This window comes from Gymnoscopelus microlampas (genome assembly GCF_963454915.1).
Source record: "Gymnoscopelus microlampas genome assembly, chromosome: 10".
Lineage (NCBI taxonomy): Eukaryota > Metazoa > Chordata > Actinopteri > Myctophiformes > Myctophidae > Gymnoscopelus > Gymnoscopelus microlampas.
The window spans coordinates 56,026,188-56,047,020 of NC_139947.1; the positions used below are offsets into that span (position 1 = coordinate 56,026,188).

General features: G+C 42.4%; 1 protein-coding gene across 1 annotated transcript in view; it reads left to right on the forward strand.

The window, feature by feature from the left end:
- The window catches only part of LOC311052898 (FERM domain-containing protein 4B-like), a gene marked incomplete at its 5' end in the record, with an annotated part of 35,876 nt that extends 19,281 nt beyond the window's left edge, over nt 1-16,595 (forward strand). Inside the window, 12 exons of the mRNA XM_084068197.1 lie at nt 137-270; nt 970-1,086; nt 2,710-2,938; nt 3,617-3,673; nt 5,868-6,000; nt 6,372-6,542; nt 7,587-7,802; nt 8,533-8,561; nt 9,827-10,023; nt 11,527-11,872; nt 12,872-13,010; nt 16,519-16,595. Of these exons, the coding sequence (XP_083924323.1) occupies nt 137-270; nt 970-1,086; nt 2,710-2,938; nt 3,617-3,673; nt 5,868-6,000; nt 6,372-6,542; nt 7,587-7,802; nt 8,533-8,561; nt 9,827-10,023; nt 11,527-11,872; nt 12,872-13,010; nt 16,519-16,582 (1,832 nt within the window). The 3' untranslated portion in view covers nt 16,583-16,595. The remainder of the gene's footprint in view (nt 1-136; nt 271-969; nt 1,087-2,709; nt 2,939-3,616; nt 3,674-5,867; nt 6,001-6,371; nt 6,543-7,586; nt 7,803-8,532; nt 8,562-9,826; nt 10,024-11,526; nt 11,873-12,871; nt 13,011-16,518) is intronic.
- Nucleotides 16,596-20,833: the final 4,238 nt, after the last annotated feature.

Below are 20,833 nucleotides of genomic sequence, written 5' to 3' on the forward strand. Positions count from 1 at the left end.
GGAACATACAGTGTGTGTGTGTGTGTGTGTGTGTGTGTGTGTGTGTGTGTGTGTGTGTGTGTGTGTGTGTGTGTGTGTGTGTGTGTGTGTGTGTGTGTGTGTGTGTGTGTGTGTGTGTGTGTGTGTGTGTGTGTAGGTTCTGCAGACTCTGAGGCCAACGATGAGCAGAAGAAGGAGAAGATCTCTGAGCTGAGGAAGAAAGAACAGGAGATCCAAGGAGTTCTGAACAAAAAGACTAAAGAGCTGAAAAAGATTTGCCTGAGAGAGGCGGTGAGCATCATATTATTATAATAATATATTATTATTATTATCAGAAAGATTTGCCTGAGAGAGGCGGTGAGCATCATATTATAATAATAATAATAATAATAATAATAATAATAATAATATATTATTATTATTATTATCAGAAAGATTTGCCTGAGAGAGGCGGTAAGCATCATATTATAATAATAATAATAATAATAATATATTATTATTATTATCAGAAAGATTTGCCTGAGAGAGGCGGTAAGCATCATATTATAATAATAATAATAATAATAATATATTATTATTATTATCAGAAAGATTTGCCTGAGAGAGGCGGTGAGCATCATATTATAATGATAATAATAATAATATATATTGCCTAACACCAGCAGGGCCGGTGTTAGGCAATTTGGCGCCCTAGGCAATATATTTCCTCAATAATCTGTATATTGAAACTATACAAACTACAGGATGCCAGATCTACAATGACCTGCTATCAGTCTACACAACATCCATCTAAATAACATTTTAACCTTTGCACCAACAATTGAGAAAATAGCTGATCTACAAGCTCACAATGTGTCACCATGTGGAGCGTTGTGAGATTGTACATTACATCTATTTTCTAATGTGTTAGATAGTTACAGGACATAGTTTTATAATAATGTGTTAGATAGTTACAGTACATAGTTTTATAATAATGTGTTTTCCTTCCAGGAGCTGACAGGCAAACTGCCTAAAGAATATCCTCTGTCTTCAGGAGAGCGCCCCCCTCAGGTCAGACGACGTGTTGGGACCACCTTTAAGTTAGACGAGCTGTTCCCATACAATGAGGTGTGTTCACTCTCTCTCTCTCTCTATCTCTCTCTCTCTCTCTCTCTCTCTCTCTCTCTCTCTCTCACTCACTCACTCACTCACTCACTCACACACACACACACACACACACACACACACACACACACACACACACACACACACACACACACACACACACACACACACACACACACACACACACACACTCACTCACTCACTCACTCACTCACTCACTCACTCACTCACTCACTCACTCACTCACTCACTCACTCACTCACTCACTCACTCACTCACTCACTCACTCACTCACTCACTCACTCACACACACATCTTTATTATCTATATACTATGTTTCATATATTTGTTATGTATCTTTTAGGACCCATACCTGTATTCTTTATGATTCATATATTTGTTATTGTCTCCACCAGGCCGAAAGGCGAGAGAGTATGTTTTACCCTCCGTCCGTCCGTCCGTGTGTGTGTATGTGTGTCCGTGTGTGTGTCCTGTCCGTGTGTGACCAGCTAATCTCTGGCATCGTTGGCCCGGTCGCTGTGAAACTGTGCACACCCACTCCCTGGATGCTAATTCAGAACCTCTGCCCCACATTTTTCACATGGGCCTGTTATAGCGCCACCTGGAGGCCGATTAGTGCAAAACCCATTTTTTTTACATTACTCCTACAGATTTTATCCAAACGTCACACAAATCGGTACACAGTGTCTCTATAGTCATGTGATCAACACGAATCTGTCCGATTTCCCATATTCCATCCTCATTGGCTAAGGTTCGCTTCCAAAATGTGTAGGATTGGTCCGTTTTGAACAAAAGGCCTCAAATCATGAACGCAGCTTGTGATTTCCGTGAAATTTCACACACATTCCCACTAGGCCGAGGAAGAAATGCCACCCTTTTTCACATTGACTTGTTATAGCGCCACCAGCAGGTCAAATTTAGCAAAACATATTTTTGGAACAAAATGCCTCAAATCATGAATACAGTGTCTGATTGCCGTGAACGACCTAAGAATAAATGCCACCCTTTTCACATTGGCCTATTATAGCGCCACCAGGAGGCCATAATAACCTACCTGACCTGGCGGAGACCTGTTTTTTCTTGTTTATCTTCTAGGACCCGTACCTGTGTTCTTTATGACTCATATAGTTATTATGTATCTTCTAGGACCCGTACCTGTGTTCTTTATGACTCATATAGTTATTATGTATCTTCTAGGACACGTACCTGTGTTCTTTATGATTCATATAGTTATTATGTATCTTCTAGGACCCGTACCTGTGTTCTTTATGACTCATATAGTTATTATGTATCTTCTAGGACCCGTACCTGTGTTCTTTATGACTCATATAGTTATTATGTATCTTCTAGGACCCGTACCTGTGTTCTTTATGACTCATATAGTTATTATGTATCTTCTAGGACCCGTACCTGTGTTCTTTATGACTCATATAGTTATTATGTATCTTCTAGGACCCGTACCTGTGTTCTTTATGACTCATATAGTTATTATGTATCTTCTAGGACCCGTACCTGTGCTCTTTATGACTCATATAGTTATTATGTATCTTCTAGGACCCGTACCTGTGTTCTTTATGACTCATATAGTTATTATGTATCTTCTAGGACCCGTACCTGCGTAACTTAGAGAGCAGGTTTGCTCTCCAGAGGAAGATCGTAGAAGCTGCTAAGAAACTGGCCAACGAGGCGGACATCTGTAAAACGGTGAAGAAGAAGCGGAGGCGGAACTGTCTGGACGCCATGACGACGTTACAACACATCGAGAACCAGATGAACGCCTATCGCATCAAACAGGGAAAGAAGCCGACCCAGAGAGCCTCAGTCATCATCGCAGGTACATTAAATGAACACCTATCACATCAAACAGGAACATTAAATGAACACCTATCACATCAAACAGGTACATTAAATGAACACCTATCACATCAAACAGGAACATTAAATGAACACCTATCACATCAAACAGGTACATTAAATGAACACCTATCACATCAAACAGGTACATTAAATGAACACCTATCACATCAAACAGGAACATTAAAGAGAGACATTTCCCTTCAGAAGGAGACCGGGTCATTCAGGAGTCTCCTGATCAAATCACAAGTGTTGCCAGGTATGAGATAGAATCAAACAGGGAAGATTAAATGAGAGCATATAGAATCAAACAGGGGAAAGTAAATGAGCGCCTATAGAATCAAACAGGGCAATAAGTCAACCCAGAGAGCTTCAGTCATCATCTCAGGTACCATGCAATCCGTGATTGATCGCTACATAATGTCTGTTGACACCATTGGCAGCCGTCTGTTGGCAGCCATTCTTACTTGTTTGGTTCTTTGTGCTGCTTCCTGTGAGCTGGTTGGTTCTTTGTGCTGCTTCCTGTGAGCTGATTGGTTCTTTGTGCTGCTTCCTGTGAGCTGATTGGTTCTTTGTGCTGCTTCCTGTGAGCTGGTTGGTTCTTTGTGCTGCTTCCTGTGAGCTGATTGGTTATGTGTGATTTGTCTTCTTCTTCCAGATGAACTGGGCCGTTCAGACTGTAGTTCTGTCTCCAGTCTACCACTAGAGGACGATGGTGAGTCACACCCATTTAAACACTTAACGTCCAACATGTCACATGACCAAAATAGTCGATCTACAAGCTAGTAGATCTATTGTTTTGCTGTGCAGCACTGGCTGATAACGAAAAAACATCACATGGATGCACCTGGGACGTATCATCAGTGTTGTAGCCTGGGACGTATCATCAGTGTTGTAGCCTGGGACGTATCATCAGTGTTGTAGCCTGGGACGTATCATCAGTGTTGTAGCCTGGGACGTATCATCAGTGTTGTAGTCTGGGACGTATCATCAGTGTTGTAGCCTGGGACGTATCATCAGTGTTGTAGTCTGGGACGTATCATCAGTGTTGTAGCCTGGGACGTATCATCAGTGTTGTAGCCTGGGACGTATCATCAGTGTTGTAGCCTGGGACGTATCATCAGTGTTGTAGTCTGGGACGTATCATCAGTGTTGTAGTCTGGGACGTATCATCAGTGTTGTAGCCTGGGACGTATCATCAGTGTTGTAGCCTGGAGGACGTATCATCAGTGTTGTAGCCTGGAGGACGTATCATCAGTGTTGTAGCCTGGGTCGTATCATCAGTGTTGTAGTCTGGGACGTATCATCAGTGTTGTAGTCTGGGACGTATCATCAGTGTTGTAGCATGGAGGACGTATCATCAGTGTTGTAGCCTGGGTCGTATCATCAGTGTTGTAGCCTGGGTCGTATCATCAGTGTTGTAGCCTGGGTCGTATCATCAGTGTTGTAGTCTGGGTCGTATCATCAGTGTTGTAGTCTGGGACGTATCATCAGTGTTGTAGCCTGGGTCGTATCATCAGTGTCGTAGTCTGGGTCGTATCATCAGTGTTGTAGTCTGGGTCGTATCATCAGTGTTGTAGTCTGGGTCGTATCATCAGTGTTGTAGTCTGGGTCGTATCATCAGTGTTGTAGTCTGGGTCGTATCATCAGTGTGGTAGTCTGGGTCGTATCATCAGTGTTGTAGCCTGGGTCGTATCATCAGTGTTGTAGCCTGGGGTCATCGGGTGTTTCAGGTCTCGTAACATACACCCTCGCCCAGGTGACCCAGCCAGGGTTGATCAAGCCCTGACTCCCAGTAGCTACTGTACCCACGGTCAGCCCTCTGAGGGAAAGACAGAGCCACTCAATACGTTTGTCCCAAACTACTCTGCGGGAGAGGAGAGGCTCTGGCACGTGGAGGGACTAGGCTCTGTGGATGCCTGGCCTCCTGGCCGGCCTCTCCTCCGTCCAGGACCTGAGCGTTGCACCAGACTCCCCCGCTCCAAACATTTCATTCTGGTGTGATGTTGTCTTGGGCCGTGGTGGTACTGCAGGCTCCCTTTGCGGCTTGCTTGAATGGCCCTCCTAAAGGCCTCACCGTGGGTTTGTTGGGCTTCTTCCTCACGGAAGACGCAGACTGGGGCGCTAACCCAAACATTTAATCATAATACTAACATATAAACACATGCCCAGAATAGGAAGGAAAGGATTCATCCTACATATCATTTAAGGAATGTCTGTCTGTCTGTCTGTCTGTCTGTCTGTCTGTCTGTCTGTCTGTCTGTCTGTCTGTCTGAAGTGCTTGGTTCTCCTCAGTGGCTGAAGCAATTGCAAACATTCAAACATTAAAACAAATAAATCAATAACCTGATCAAACATGTCTCACTGTCACACACCAAGCAAACACACTCTTATTCCACTGAAACCTGACCTGCACTGACACACATCAGTTACACACAGTGTGTAGGAACATGTTTACATGTTGCCTGGCAACTGGCCACACCCACTGCATAGTGGGAACTATGTGTACTGTGTGATATGTACGAAATATCACTCCACATGAGTCACACAGTAGTAGAGTAAATGTACTCAGACAGTAAATGTACTTGGTTCATTTCCTCACACAGTAGTAGAGTATATACATGTATATACATGTCTAACAACATACCATGGTATATGCCACAGTAATTCAAGGTATTAAATATATATTTTTAAACGTTAACTGTCAGTGTATCATTTAGAATATTAAAAACAAATGTTAAAATAATTATTTTTTTGATAGTAAATCAGTAGTTTTTTAATGTAATAAATGTACTCTATGTTTAGATGACTCAGACAGTATAAATGTAATAGAGTAATAAATGTACTCTATGTGTAGATGACTCAGACAGTATAAATGCAATAGAGTAATAAATGTACTCTATGTTTAGATGACTCAGACAGGGACCAGAGACCTCGGTCCCGGTCCGTCCAGGGCTCTGCGTCTCCTCAGCTCAGCCCCGCCCTCAGCCCCATGGTGGACCTGGACAGACATGTGTCTCCTAAAGACAGACACCTGGCCAGGTGAGTCTCACACACACACACACACACACACACACACACACACACACACACACACACACACACACACACACACACACACACACAAATTGCTACACGTTAGGCCTGTCACAATTATTACATAATCGCCTAATTGCAATTATTTGAGATAATCCCAATAATGTTTTGCATAATAAACATAATCGTCATAAACATTTCCATGTAAATGAATGTTTATGATAGATTCAGTGATTCAGATATCTGGTACCAACAGCTCACCATGCATTTATATTTTATATTTATCTTATCTCATGTTATTATAAGGTATGATATCTTATCTTATCTTATGTTATTATAAGGTATGTTATCTTATCTTATCTTATCTTATCTTCTAGGTTTGCGTTTGAAGGCCACCAGGAGGCGGGTCTGTACTACCAGAGCCCCAGAGAAGCCTCGTCCAATCACAGCAGCCCTTATAAGACCCTGCCCCGCCCCCCCAGAGACCCCCGCAGCATGCCCCCCACCCCCGTCATGACCCGCAACGCCTACAGCAGCAGCCAGCTCAGGTACGACCCCTGACCTTTAAACCACTACGCAACGCGACCCGACCCGACGTTTTGGGCCGGGCCCAAACTACATGCTAACTAGTCAGGCCTAGCCTCCAGTTCGGTGAAGAAAAAAAGAATAAAAAAGGAAACTAAAGTCTATTACCCTCCAAAAAATGATTTAAACTGCTCCTAGTGGCCTAACGGGAAGGCAAAGGGAAATGGCAGTGGATGTGTTGGCTGTGTTGGATGTGTTGGATGCAGATCAAAGTGAACGTTACTCAGGTGTCTAGTTTGTCGCCGTACGACCTTCCTAACCCGTGTTATTAAAGACAAACAGGCGACAATGACCAAAACTCAATCTAAAATCTGATATCGAAAATCTGTGTTTGGTCCAATATCTCTGGAACAGAAGGTCCAATCTGTTCAGTTCAAAGCTTGTTGGATGCGTGACTTTGAGGACATTAAGCACATAATGACACCTTTTCAGGGTTTTATGGTTTTCGGGCCTAATAGTATGGTACTTTTTTTCCGGCCGAGCCTCGGGCCGGTCCCGTGGGGCCCAGTTAGGGCCGGGCCTTCATATTCAGGCCCGTTGAGAACTCTAGAAGGAGCAACGACTCTACTCTGAGTCTCTACTCTGAGTCTCTACTCTGAGGCTCTACTTTGAGTCTCTACTCTGAGTCTCTACTCTGAGGCTCTACTTTGAGTCTCTACTCTGGGTCTCTACTCTGAGTCTCTACTCCGAGTCTCTACTCTGAGTCTCTACTCTGAGTCTCTACTCTGAGTCTCTACTATGAGTCTCTACTCTGAGTCTCTACTCTGAGTCTCTACTCTGGGTCTCTACTCTGGGTCTCTACTCTGAGTCTCTACTCTGGGTCTCTACTCTGCGTCTCTACTCTGAGTCTCTACTCTGGGTCTCTACTCTGAGTCTCTACTCTGAGTCTCTACTCTGAGTCTCTACTCTGGGTCTCTACTCTGGGTCTCTCACTGATCACACTTATTTATTTATGTATCTCCAGGTCAGAGGTCACAGGTCGTGATACTGTATTTATGTACTTCCAGGTCAGAGGTGGGAGGTCACGGGTTCAGGCATCGTAGCGGCAGTCTGGAGTCTCAGCCTCGGCTGGGTAAAGACCTGGACTCAGAGAAGCCGGTGTTTACGTTGTCACCGCGTCACCGTAGCAACAGCACCGAGGCTCTGGAAGACCTGGGATCAAACTACACCAGTCTGTCCAGTCTGGATTACTGTGGACCCCCCACCCAATACAACCACCCCAGGTATGTACCCCCCCCACCCAATACAACCACCCCAGGTATGTACCCCACCCAATACAACCACCCCAGGTATGGACCCCCCCCCCCACCCAATACAACCACCCCAGGTATGTACCCCACCCAATACAACCACCCCAGGTATGTACCCCCCCACCCAATACAACCACCCCAGGTATGTACCCCCCCACCCAATACAACCACTCCAGGTATGTACCCCCCCACCCAATACAACCACTCCAGGTATGTACCCCCCCCACCCAATACAACCACTCCAGGTATGTACCCCCCCACCCAATACAACCACTCCAGGTATGTACCCCCGCACCCAATACAACCACTCCAGGTATGTACCCCCCCACCCAATACAACCACTCCAGGTATGTACCCCCCCACCCAATACAACCACTCCAGGTATGTACCCCCACCCAATATATAATTGGGTTAGCTTTAATAATGCATCATTTATTTGTTTCTGTGTAACAGGAGGGTGGAGGTGTATGGAGGAAACACATGTTTATTATGTATTATTATGTATTATTATGTAACAGGAGGGTGGAGGTGTATGGAGGAAACACATGTTTATTATGTATTATTATGTATTATTATGTAACAGGAGGGTGGAGGTGTATGGAGGAAACACATGTTTATTATGTATTATTATGTATTATTATGTAACAGGAGGGTGGAGGTGTATGGAGGAAACACATGTTTATTATGTATTATTATGTAACAGGAGGGTGGAGGTGTATGGAGGAAACACAGGTTTATTATGTATTATTATGTATTATTATGTAACAGGAGGGTGGAGGTGTATGGAGGAAACACATGTTTATTATGTATTATTATGTAACAGGAGGGTGGAGGTGTATGGAGGAAACACATGTTTATTATGTATTATTATGTAACAGGAGGGTGGAGGTGTATGGAGGAAACACATGTTTATTATGTATTATTATGTAACAGGAGGGTGGAGGTGTATGGAGGAAACACAGGTTTATTATGTATTATTATGTATTATTATGTAACAGGAGGGTGGAGGTGTATGGAGGAAACACATGTTTATTATGTATTATTATGTAACAGGAGGGTGGAGGTGTATGGAGGAAACACATGTTTATTATGTATTATTATGTATTATTATGTAACAGGAGGGTGGAGGTGTATGGAGGAAACACATGTTTATTATGTATTATTATGTAACAGGAGGGTGGAGGTGTATGGAGGAAACACATGTTTATTATGTATTATTATGTAACAGGAGGGTGGAGGTGTATGGAGGAAACACAGGTTTATTATGTATTATTATGTATTATTATGTAACAGGAGGGTGGAGGTGTATGGAGGAAACACATGTTTATTATGTATTATTATGTATTATTATGTAACAGGAGGGTGGAGGTGTATGGAGGAAACACATGTTTATTATGTATTATTATGTATTATTATGTAACAGGAGGGTGGAGGTGTATGGAGGAAACACATGTTTATTATGTATTATTATGTATTATTATGTAACAGGAGGGTGGAGGTGTATGGAGGAAACACATGTTTATTATGTATTATTATGTAACAGGAGGGTGGAGGTGTATGGAGGAAACACAGGTTTATTATGTATTATTATGTATTATTATGTAACAGGAGGGTGGAGGTGTATGGAGGAAACACATGTTTATTATGTATTATTATGTAACAGGAGGGTGGAGGTGTATGGAGGAAACACATGTTTATTATGTATTATTATGTATTATTGTGTAACAGGAGGGTGGAGGTGTATGGAGGGAACACAGGTTTATTATGTATTATTGTGTAACAGGAGGGTGGAGGTGTATGGAGGGAACACATGTTTATTATGTATTATTATGTATTATTGTGTAACAGGAGGGTGGAGGTGTATGGAGGGAACACATGTTTATTATGTATTATTATGTAACAGGAGGGTGGAGGTGTATGGAGGAAACACATGTTTATTATGTATTATTATGTATTATTGTGTAACAGGAGGGTGGAGGTGTATGGAGGGAACACAGGTTCGATGCCCAACCTGGTCCATTCTCCCTCTAGCTACGCCTACGAGCCTCCGGCGCCCCACTACGCCCCCTGTAGTTCATTCTACGCCGCTGCAGGTTTCCCAGGCAGCTCAGACAGCGAGGCCTTCTCCACCGCCGCCGCTTACGTCTACGAGAACGAGGTCGAAGGTCACTACAACCTCAACCCTAACTACCAGGTAAACACAGTGAACAGCAGATCTACAAGCTCACCCCTAACTACCAGGTAAACACAGTGAACACAGCAGATCTACAAGCTCAACCCTAACTACCAGGTAAACACAGTGAACAGCAGATCTACAAGCTCACCCCTAACTACCAGGTAAACACAGTGAACACAGCAGATCTACAAGCTCAACCCTAACTACCAGGTAAACACAGTGAACAGCAGATCTACAAGCTCACCCCTAACTACCAGGTAAACACAGTGAACAATGCAGATCTACAAGCTCACCCCTAACTACCAGGTAAACACAGTGAACACAGCAGATCTACAAGCTCAACCCTAACTACCAGGTAAACACAGTGAACAATGCAGATCTACAAGCTCACCCCTAACTACCAGGTAAACACAGTGAACACAGCAGATCTACAAGCTCAACCCTAACTACCAGGTAAACACAGTGAACAATGCAGATCTACAAGCTCACCATGCGTTGCATCACGGCACAATGTGAGCTTATGGATCGACAATTTTCGACCATTTTCACTCATTTTGAACACGGTTTGTTTTGACATTTTTTGAAACTTCTTGCCTATGATGTCATGATGACATCATGATGTCATCATGATGTCATCATGACATCATGCTCCAGATAGGCACTGATTACTAATCATAGGCATGTAACGAGTCACTCAACTCACGATACGATTCCAATCATGATATTAGCTTCACAACCATTTTTCACCATTTTTTAAAACACAAAATTATTTTCCAGACAATTTTTTTTACGAAAAATATATATTTTTCTCTTTTCTTTTACACAAATCGAGTATTTTCTTCTCTTTTTTAGTTTTTTTGTTTTCTCTAATCCTCTTTTCAATACAGTAGCAAATGACTGAAAACTCTTTATCAATTCTCCTGTATTTTATTTTGCACATGTCAGTGACATCTTTATAACCTATAAAGCTATAGCTTCTAACATAATGGCGTACGTCCGTGCTACTTCTGGGTTGCATAATAGTGACATCACTGACGAATCCTTGGTATCTTTTGGTAAACGTGTGTTTACCAGCAGCGTCACTACAAGCTGTATTTAGATGTTCATGCTTGTGCTAATGAAACACTAAACATTTCAACATTCAGTACAACTATCAGAAGATGTATTTAGATGTTCATGCTCGTGCTAATGAAACACTAAACATGTCAACATTCAGTACAACTATCAGAAGATGTATTTAGATGTTCATGCTCGTGCTAATGAAACACTAAACATGTCAACATTCAGTACAACTATCAGAAGATGTAACCCTATAGTAATGCGTCACTCTGCAAGTTTAAATAAAGTTTTCCACCTGTGCAAAAAAAAAATATCTGGCAATTTTTCACATCGCAATACATTTTTAATTAAATAGATTTAAATCATCACCCGTTTGTAAATTATTTAGTAAATTATTGATTTATTGTTCATAATTTATTCAAACAATTAGTTTTGATTGACTGATTAACCCCTTCCTCCCAGGTGAACGGATACCACGGTCACGACAGATACAGACACTACAGCGTGGACCAATCAGACGGCCTGTCTCAGCAGAACCCGTACGCCACGGTGCGCCCGCCCCCTCGCAGCAGGAAGGGGGCGGGGCCCCGGAACCAGCTGCTGGCTAAGAGCATGCAGAAGGCTCTGGTGGCCGAGCACCTGAGGGGCTGGTACCAACGCAGCGGGGGGCGGGACAACGGGCACAACGACGGGCACAAGGGTACGGGGGGGTACGACGGGTACGACGGCGGCTCACAGCTCAGCCTGGGCTACCAGACCCTGCCGGCCCCCTTCAGCCCCTCCAGCCGGACCACCTCCTACTCCTCAGGCAAGAACCTTCATGTGTTCATGTTGTGTTTCTGTCCATTTCCTTTCTGCCAGACCCAAGGGGCCGGGCTTACATGAGGCTTTGGACCTGTGTTCTCCATACATGGGCATGTTTTGTACCTGTTTTCTCCATACATGGGCATGTTTTGTACCTGTTTTCTCCATACATGGGCATGTTTTGTACCTGTTTTCTCCATACATGGGCATGTTTTGTACCTGTTTTCTCCATACATGGTCATGTTTTGTACCTGTTTTCTCCATACATGGGCATGTTTTGTACCTGTTTTCTCCATACATGGGCATGCCCCCTTTGCCCTTAGGCCCCAGCCATAAAAGTCTGTCCCCCTTCCGTCCATACATGGGCATACACCGTGACGTAGTGCTGGGTCTGGCAGAACCAGGTGGTCTTGTTTGCCAGACCCAGAGGGTCAGCCTACATGAGGCTCTGCAACGTTTCGTCCATACATGGGCGAAAAAGACCGGCTGTATAAAAGGGACAGACAGCCTACATACATGGGCATATAGGGGACCTCGGTCTGTCCCATTCTTCTCCATACATGGGCATATAGGGGACCTCGGTCTGTCCCATTCTTCTCCATACATGGGCATATAGGGGACCTCGGTCTGTCCCATTCTTCTCCATACATGGGCATATAGGGGACCTCGGTCTGCCCCTTTCTTCTCCATACATGGGCATATAGGGGCCCTCGGTCTGTCCCATTCTTCTCCATACATGGGCATAAAATGGACACAGGCTGACACGTCATGTGAAGTCCGGCGTGACGTAGTGCTCTGAACTTATAAAGTACTAGGACTTTATTCTGGGTCTGGCAGAACCAGGTCTCCTGGTCTTGTTCACTGACCAAAACTAAATAAGAACTAAGCTATGACGACTAAAATACATTTTGGTCGACTAAATCAACTGTATATTTAGTTGACTAAAATCTTGGGTGAAGTCGTCCTTTAATGGTTTCATTGTGTTAATGTTTTTATTGTTCAGTGTCGTCAGTGAACAGCACGGGCACAGGGACCTGGCGCAACAATCTGTCTGTGGGCCTGACAGACTACGACAACACACCGGAATCTCCTCCTTACGGACAACAGGGGGCGCCATACAGCCGCAGTCCCACACACAGCAGGTAGGGGGCAGCATACAGCCGCAGTCCCACACACAGCAGGTAGGGGGCAGCATACAGCCGCAGTCCCACACACAGCAGGTAGGGGGCAGCATACAGCCGCAGTACTAGAATGTAGTGGTACAAGTTGATATATATTATATTTGGCCGTGAACCCACAATCCCAGAAGAGAAGATTTATGTAAAGATTCAGATTAAAAAATATTTTAAAAATTTCAAACATTTTCGAAGCTCACAGAAGTGACGTGCTGTGAGCTTGTATATCTGCTGTTTTTGAATATCCAACATATAAATGGATAACGTTTTTTAAATGAGTGTGATGCTATACCAGGCTTTTCCCCGAAGTGGGAAGTCTGGTGATGCGAGGTTAGCCTCCGCAAGCTAGCTCGTGAGTCCATCCCATTGGTTGAAGCCGTTTTCGCTCGTTCATGTAGAGGGCCCTAGCTGTAGTAAGCTACTTTAAGTCACTCTGAATAAAGAGCGTCTGCTAAATTGCCTCAATAGTAAATAAATAGTAAATAAATAGCAAATGAATAGTAAATTGTGCCACAGTTATCACACAGCATCTTTATAAAACATGTGTGAGTCACTTTGTAATCAGAATGACTCACCGGCGTCACAGTTTGTCACTCAATGGCTCCGTGGTTCATTTACACGTTCTTATAATCTGATCCTTTATCCTCATGTTTTTCCTTCATAAGTAGCAAAAAATGTTAGATCTGCAAGCTCACAACACGTTCCGAGGTTGTAGATCGTTTTTTTCCCACTATTTGTCGAATGACCAATTACGTGTGTGTGTGTGTGTGTGTGTGTGTGTGTGTGTGTGTGTGTGTGTGTGTGTGTGTGTGTGTGTGTGTGTGTGTGTGTGTGTGTGTGTGTGTGTGTGTGTGTGTGTGTTAGCCCTTCATAAAGAGTTGATTCCTTCCTTCCTTTCCTTGCTTCCTAACCTCATGGTCCTCAGGGTTCCTGGCTCTGACACACTGCCTCCTACTAACACTACAGAGTCAGTATCAGAGGTGGCCAGAGGGGGTGCTGTTTCCTCAGACAACCTTTCTAACACTTAAAGGGTGAGATCCATCGTGAGGTTCAGGGTGTCTGCAGGGTCCTAAAACATCTGAAATATTATTAAAGTCATATTAGTTAAAAAACAAAACAATAAGGCCATTCAACATAAATGTGTGTTTTCTGTTTGACAACATTGTATTGTTCTTTAAGGTCTTTTAGATTGGATTAGAGTCTAGGTAGGGAGTGGAGATCTTTAATGGGTTTTGGTACAGTAGGTCATTCTACATTATGGTGGCAGCAGCAGAATGAGGTTTTACCCATGTTTGAGCCCAATTTAGGGGGAACAAGGTCATATGAGCTGGGAGAAGGAGGAGCCTATCTTATTAGTTTGTTTTTAGAGATCAGGTTTTAGTGACATTGAGATGTTAGTAAACCCCAGGAACAATCTTCACTGTGTGATGAGGCTCCATAGAGTCCTCAGTGTGGTGATGAGGCTCCATAGAGTCCTCAGTGTGGTGATGAGGCTCCATAGAGTCCTCAGTGTGGTGATGAGGCTCCATAGAGTCCTCAGTGTGGTGATGAGGCTCCATAGAGTCCTCAGTGTGGTGATGAGGCTCCATAGAGTCCTCAGTGTGGTGATGAGGCTCCATAGAGTCCTCAGTGTGGTGATGAGGCTCCATAGAGTCCTCAGTGTGGTGATGAGGCTCCATAGAGTCCTCAGTGTGGCGATGAGGCTCCATAGAGTCCTCAGTGTGGTGATGAGGCTCCATAGAGTCCTCAGTGTGGTGATGAGGCTCCATAGAGTCCTCAGTGTGGTGATGAGGCTACATAGAGTCCTCAGTGTGGTGATGAGGCTCCATAGAGTCCTCAGTGTGGTGATGAGGCTCCATAGAGTCCTCAGTGTGGTGATGAGACTCCATAGAGTCCTCAGTGTGGCGATGAGGCTCCATAGAGTCCTCAGTGTGGTGATGAGGCTCCATAGAGTCCTCAGTGTGGTGATGAGACTCCATAGAGTCCTCAGTGTGGCGATGAGGCTCCATAGAGTCCTCAGTGTGGTGATGAGGCTCCATAGAGTCCTCAGTGTGGTGATGAGGCTCCATAGAGTCCTCAGTGTGGTGATGAGGCTACATAGAGTCCTCAGTGTGGTGATGAGGCTCCATAGAGTCCTCAGTGTGGTGATGAGACTCCATAGAGTCCTCAGTGTGGCGATGAGGCTCCATAGAGTCCTCAGTGTGGTGATGAGGCTCCATAGAGTCCTCAGTGTGGTGATGAGACTCCATAGAGTCCTCAGTGTGGCGATGAGGCTCCATAGAGTCCTCAGTGTGGCGATGAGGCTCCATAGAGTCCTCAGTGTAGTGATGAGGCTCCATAGAGTCCTCAGTGTGGTGATGAGGCTCCATAGAGTCCTCAGTGTGGTGATGAGGCTCCATAGAGTCCTCAGTGTGGTGATGAGGCTCCATAGAGTCCTCACTGTGGTGATGAGGCTCCATAGAGTCCTCAGTGTGCCATTTATGAAAGGTCTTAATTATGTTATGAGGTGATGTCTCCATTCTGACAACTATTATACCACCTAGTTTATCAAGTGATAAACTGAAAGAAAACCAAGTATCTATTAGTGTTTTTTTCAATACCAGAACCAGTAGTGTAGCTTCATGTTTGTAGCTTCATGTTTGTAGCTTCATGTTTGTAGCTTTAATGTCTTAAAAAGTCTTAAACTTCCTGGAACCTGCAGACAGCCTGGCCTACGTCTTGTTGTCATGGTGACCGCCAGCTTATTATGAGAACCCGTCTTTGCTAATGCTTTGCTAATGCTTTGCTAATGCTTTGCTAAAGCATGCTAATCGCTGTGTTGTCTGTCATCACTTATGTTTTCATATTTCATATTGTCAGATGTGGTTGTATATGTCTAGACTGTCAGATCAGATGTGGTTGTATGTGTCTAGACTGTCAGATCAGATGTGGTTGTATATGTCTAGACTGTCAGATCAGATGTGGTTGTATATGTCTAGACTGTCAGATCAGATGTGGTTGTATATGTCTAGACTGTCAGATCAGATGTGGTTGTATGTGTCTAGACTGTCAGATCAGATGTGGTTGTATATGTCTAGACTGTCGGATCAGATGTGGTTGTATATGTCCAGACTGTCAGTGATTGCCGTGAAACTTCATGCACATTCCCACTACGCCAAGGAAGAAATGCCACCCTCATCACATTGTCCTGTTATAGCGCCACCAGGAGCCCGATTTTTGCAAAACATTTTTTTTTATATCACTCCTACAAACATCATGCATATCGGTACACATTATCTCTATAGTCATGTGATCAAGACAGATCCGTCTCATCTTTCATATTCCATTCTGATTGGCGAATTCCGAACATTGCTGGCCCACAATAACCTACCTGACCTGGTGGAGACCTGTGCTCCGACGAGCACTTTTTATACTTATGGTTCTGACATGTTTGTTTTTAAACATTTTAACATGTTTGGGTTACATTTCCACTCAGGTTCCTGATGGACAGAGTGGACAGAGGGTTCCTGGTGGACAGAGGGTTCATGAGTCTCCACTGAAGAGCAGAGGACCAAATTAAACCCTGGAGCACATCTTCATCATCATCAGCCCTCCAGAGACAACAGGAGACAGATGAGGTCTTCTATATTAAATGGTTCTCAAAGTGGGGTCCAGGGACCGTCTGGGGCCCTTGAGGGGCTTCAGAAAGGACCCTTACAGGTCTGTAACTCTGAGAGTGTACAGATGGAACCAACATTTGGTTCCATCTGTACACTCAGAGTTATGAGGGTCCTTGTTGACAACCTGTTGTGTTCTAAACTAAGTGTCACTTCCTGCCACGACTCTGCTGTGTGTGTGTGTTGAGTGGAGACAGAGTGGGGACAGTCCATGTTAATTACATGTTAATTACATGTTAATGAAACTCTCAACACAACAGAAAGACTTTCCCACGTGCCTTTAGACCGGACTGGACTGGATGGGTCAGAACTGATCGCAGAGGAGAATGTGACTTTATTTAAACTTTATGAATCTTAAGACAAACTTTATGAATCTTAAGATGTTGCACAACAATAGTATTAATATTAGAGTTGAACCTTTTGTGTATTAAACACTTGCCCTGTCATAAACAACAACAACAAAAAAAAATCTCAATTTTCACAAAAAAATCAGAAGATAAGAATGAATAACTATTAAAAAAATACCTATACTGGCAGATCTACACGTTCACAATGAATCATGATGCATCATAGGCCTGTCACAATTATTACAGTTATTAATAATTAATAATGTTTGAATCGTTAACATAAATAATCTCCATAAAAACTGTGAAATAAAATGAACAGAAACGTCATAATTATTTCCATAATCTTTTACATATTTTTTCCATGCTCTTTTAACAACCTGGCATCCCTAATTTGCAACATTTTTCTAAAATGTTTCAAACATTTTAATTGTTTTTGTTAAAAATAGTGAAAAGAATAAAAGCAGATCTACAAACTGTGAGCTTATAGATCTGCTATTACCGCTATTTTGGAAGATTTCTGTAAGTATAACATTATTAATCAATCATTATTAGTCATTTGTGTGTATATTATAGTTATTTTTCATAATCTGTTCTGTACAAGTTTTATTTATGAAGCCTAAAAACAAAAACATTTTTATTTACATGTTAAAATGTTCAACGCCAAAAACAATGTTTCACGACAAGACGGCCCATAGACTGTAAAATGAACATAGTCATATAAAGGCCCATAGACTGTAAAATGAACATAGTCATATAAAGGCCCATAGACTGTAAAATGAACATAGTCATATAAAGGCCCATAGACTGTAAAATGAACATAGTCATATAAAGGCCCATAGACTGTAAAATGAACATAGTCATATAAAGGCCCATAGACTGTAAAATGAAAGGACAAAGTGTTGGTTTCTAACATAGACATATAAAGGTCGACGCCTCCTCCGGCTCTGAGGCGTCTGTATCTCGGGGGAAGCATGTGTCAGCTAAAATCTTTGAACTTTGAAATGAAACCGGAAACAACTGCTATTGGCTGCAACCGCAGCGAGGGGGCGGGTCTTTACTCAGTAGAACCAGTAACCATAGAAACATACCATACTTCATCATTCAGTTTTAAATGAATGGGAGCATAATTTACTAACCCTACGCATATGATGATTTATAAAAGACTTTAAACTAGAGATTGAAAACATAAAGTGTTTATGAACATGTTTACTAAGGTAATAAAATCAACTGTAATGTCCGGCCAAAACCTCCTTGACTTCTATTGAGAGTAATTAGTTCTACAGCCAGCACTGCCCTGCAGAAGGTGAAATAGCGACATCTGCTGGTTCATTGATAGGAACTGCATGTTTTAAAGACGGGGTGCCGTGATTTTCAGTGATCCCCCCCCCCCTAAAACATAATCATCAGGTATTATGGTTATACTAGGAGGAAGATTGTTTTCAAAAAAGTGTACAGAAAGTGTTAAAATTATGTTTTTATGTGGACATGCCTCCAGTTCATCAAGTATACCTGGTTCTCACCTTAGCACCTCCTCCACCACCTTAGCACCACCCACATGTCCTAGTCCCTCCTCCTCCTCATGCCCACACCTGTTGTGATATGATAATGAGGGGGAGGGTATCTTTTTACTTTTTACTGTGTCATTAAAGGGCTGTTTCTCTATTGGCACGTTTGACCCTCAAGGTTTCAGCCTCCAGGAAGAAACTCAAAATAGTCAGAGAAGACATAAAACACCATAAAAACACCACCAGGGGGCTTAATGAAGTTCTATCAACCTCATAGACACATGAAAAACAAGTGCAAAACCATGACACCACCTCTTTAAGAGAACCTGGTGACAGCCCTAGTGACGCAACTCATTGTGAGCTTGTAGATCTGCTATTTTCACTCATTGTTGTACAAAGCAGTATATTATAGGGCTATGAGAAGGAAAGAACAACAATGCTACTGTATTGTACTGTACTGTATTTATAACTATTGCCTTATATGAAATGCAAGGTGATAGGATGAAAAAATGAAACATTTTCAGTACTTAATGTCATTAAATATGATAAGAACGAACACAAGGGGTTAATGCCATTACATATGATAAGAACGAACACAAGGGGTTAATGCCATTACATATGATAAGAACGAACACAAGGGGTTAATGCCATTACATATGATAAGAACGAACACAAGGGGTTAATGCCATTACATATGATAAGAACGAACACAAGGGGTTAATGCCATTACATATGATAAGAACGAACACAAGGGGTTAATGCCATTACATATGATAAGAACGAACACAAGGGGTTAATGCCATTAAATACGATAAGAACGAACACAAGGGGTTAATGCCATTACATATGATAAGAACGAACACAAGGGGTTAATGTTCACAACGTTCACAATGATGACAAAAAGAGAATAGTAAAACGTTCTTCACAAGGTGTGTATCTTATGACTTTAGACTATGAATCAGAATGTATGTTCATATTGTTTATAGAATATGGTTTCTTTCATAGTGAGGTAAACGTGGTTGCATGTCCAGAAAAAAACAATTTTTGATAAAGATTGTTTCTGTTTTTTTTTTCCTTTTGTTTTTTTTGTACAAATACAAAGTGACTGCCCTTTAATTTGTTGACACATTTGTACAGTGAGTGTGTAGATCAGTTGTGTGTTTCTCTTTCTCATCTCTTAATAAAATACTTTCCATTTGGAACAAGAACAAGAATTACAAACTTCTGTCAGACTTGATGCAAAATATCTGGAGTAATCTTTAGTTTAACGGTGAAGTTACAAGCATGAGTATTTCTACTATATCTTAGAGTATTTCTACTGTACCTTACAGTATTTATTTTACAGTATTTCTACTGTATCTTACAGCATTTATTTTACAGTATTTCTACTGTATCTTACAGTATTTATTTTACAGTATTTCTACTGTATCTTACAGCATTTATTTTACAGTATTTCTACTGTATCTTACTGTATTTATTTTTACTGTATTTCTACTGTATCTTACTGTATTTATTTTACAGTATTTCTACTGTATCTTACAGTATTTATTTTACAGTATTTCTACTGTATCTTACAGTATTTATTTTTACAGTATTTCTACCGTATCTTACAGTATTTATTTTACAGCCTTTCTACTTGTGAGCTTGTACAGCATTGTGAGCTTGTAGATCTGCTATTTTCAAATGGCCAAAATGTACATAGGGCTGAAGTGGTTAATGTATGTTTTGTAATAACTATCAAAATCTACAAAGTAACTAAAGTTTTCATATAATTGTAGTGGAGTAAAAGTACAATACTCGCCTCTGAAATGTTGTGCATTGTACTTAAGTACAGTACTTGAGTAAATGTACTTTACACCACTGGTGACGTGTCAACCAACCAAACATATGAAGTGTCCTGGAGACAAACAAACCACCCTGGGGTGACGGGGGCCTTCTCGGTCCCCCCCCCCTCGGTGCCCCCCCCCCCCCCCCCCCTTCTTACCATTTCAGACTCATTTCTACATAAATCCCCCTTTTGTACCTTTCTTTGTTTTATAGGTTTTTTTTTTACACCTTTTTCTCTTCCTGATAAAGTATTTTTTATCTTGTTCTGTAAAGAGACTTTGAGTTCCTGGAAAAGAGCTTCATATCCTGTGTATTATTATCATTATCAACCAACTAGTCCTGTTCCACTGGGCCTGTGAGTCCAGATCCACCAACAGGTGTTAGTGTCAGTCCCCCCAAACCCCCCCAATGCAACCCCCCCCCCCCCCCCCCTGTAGAAACACCCAGAACAGCTG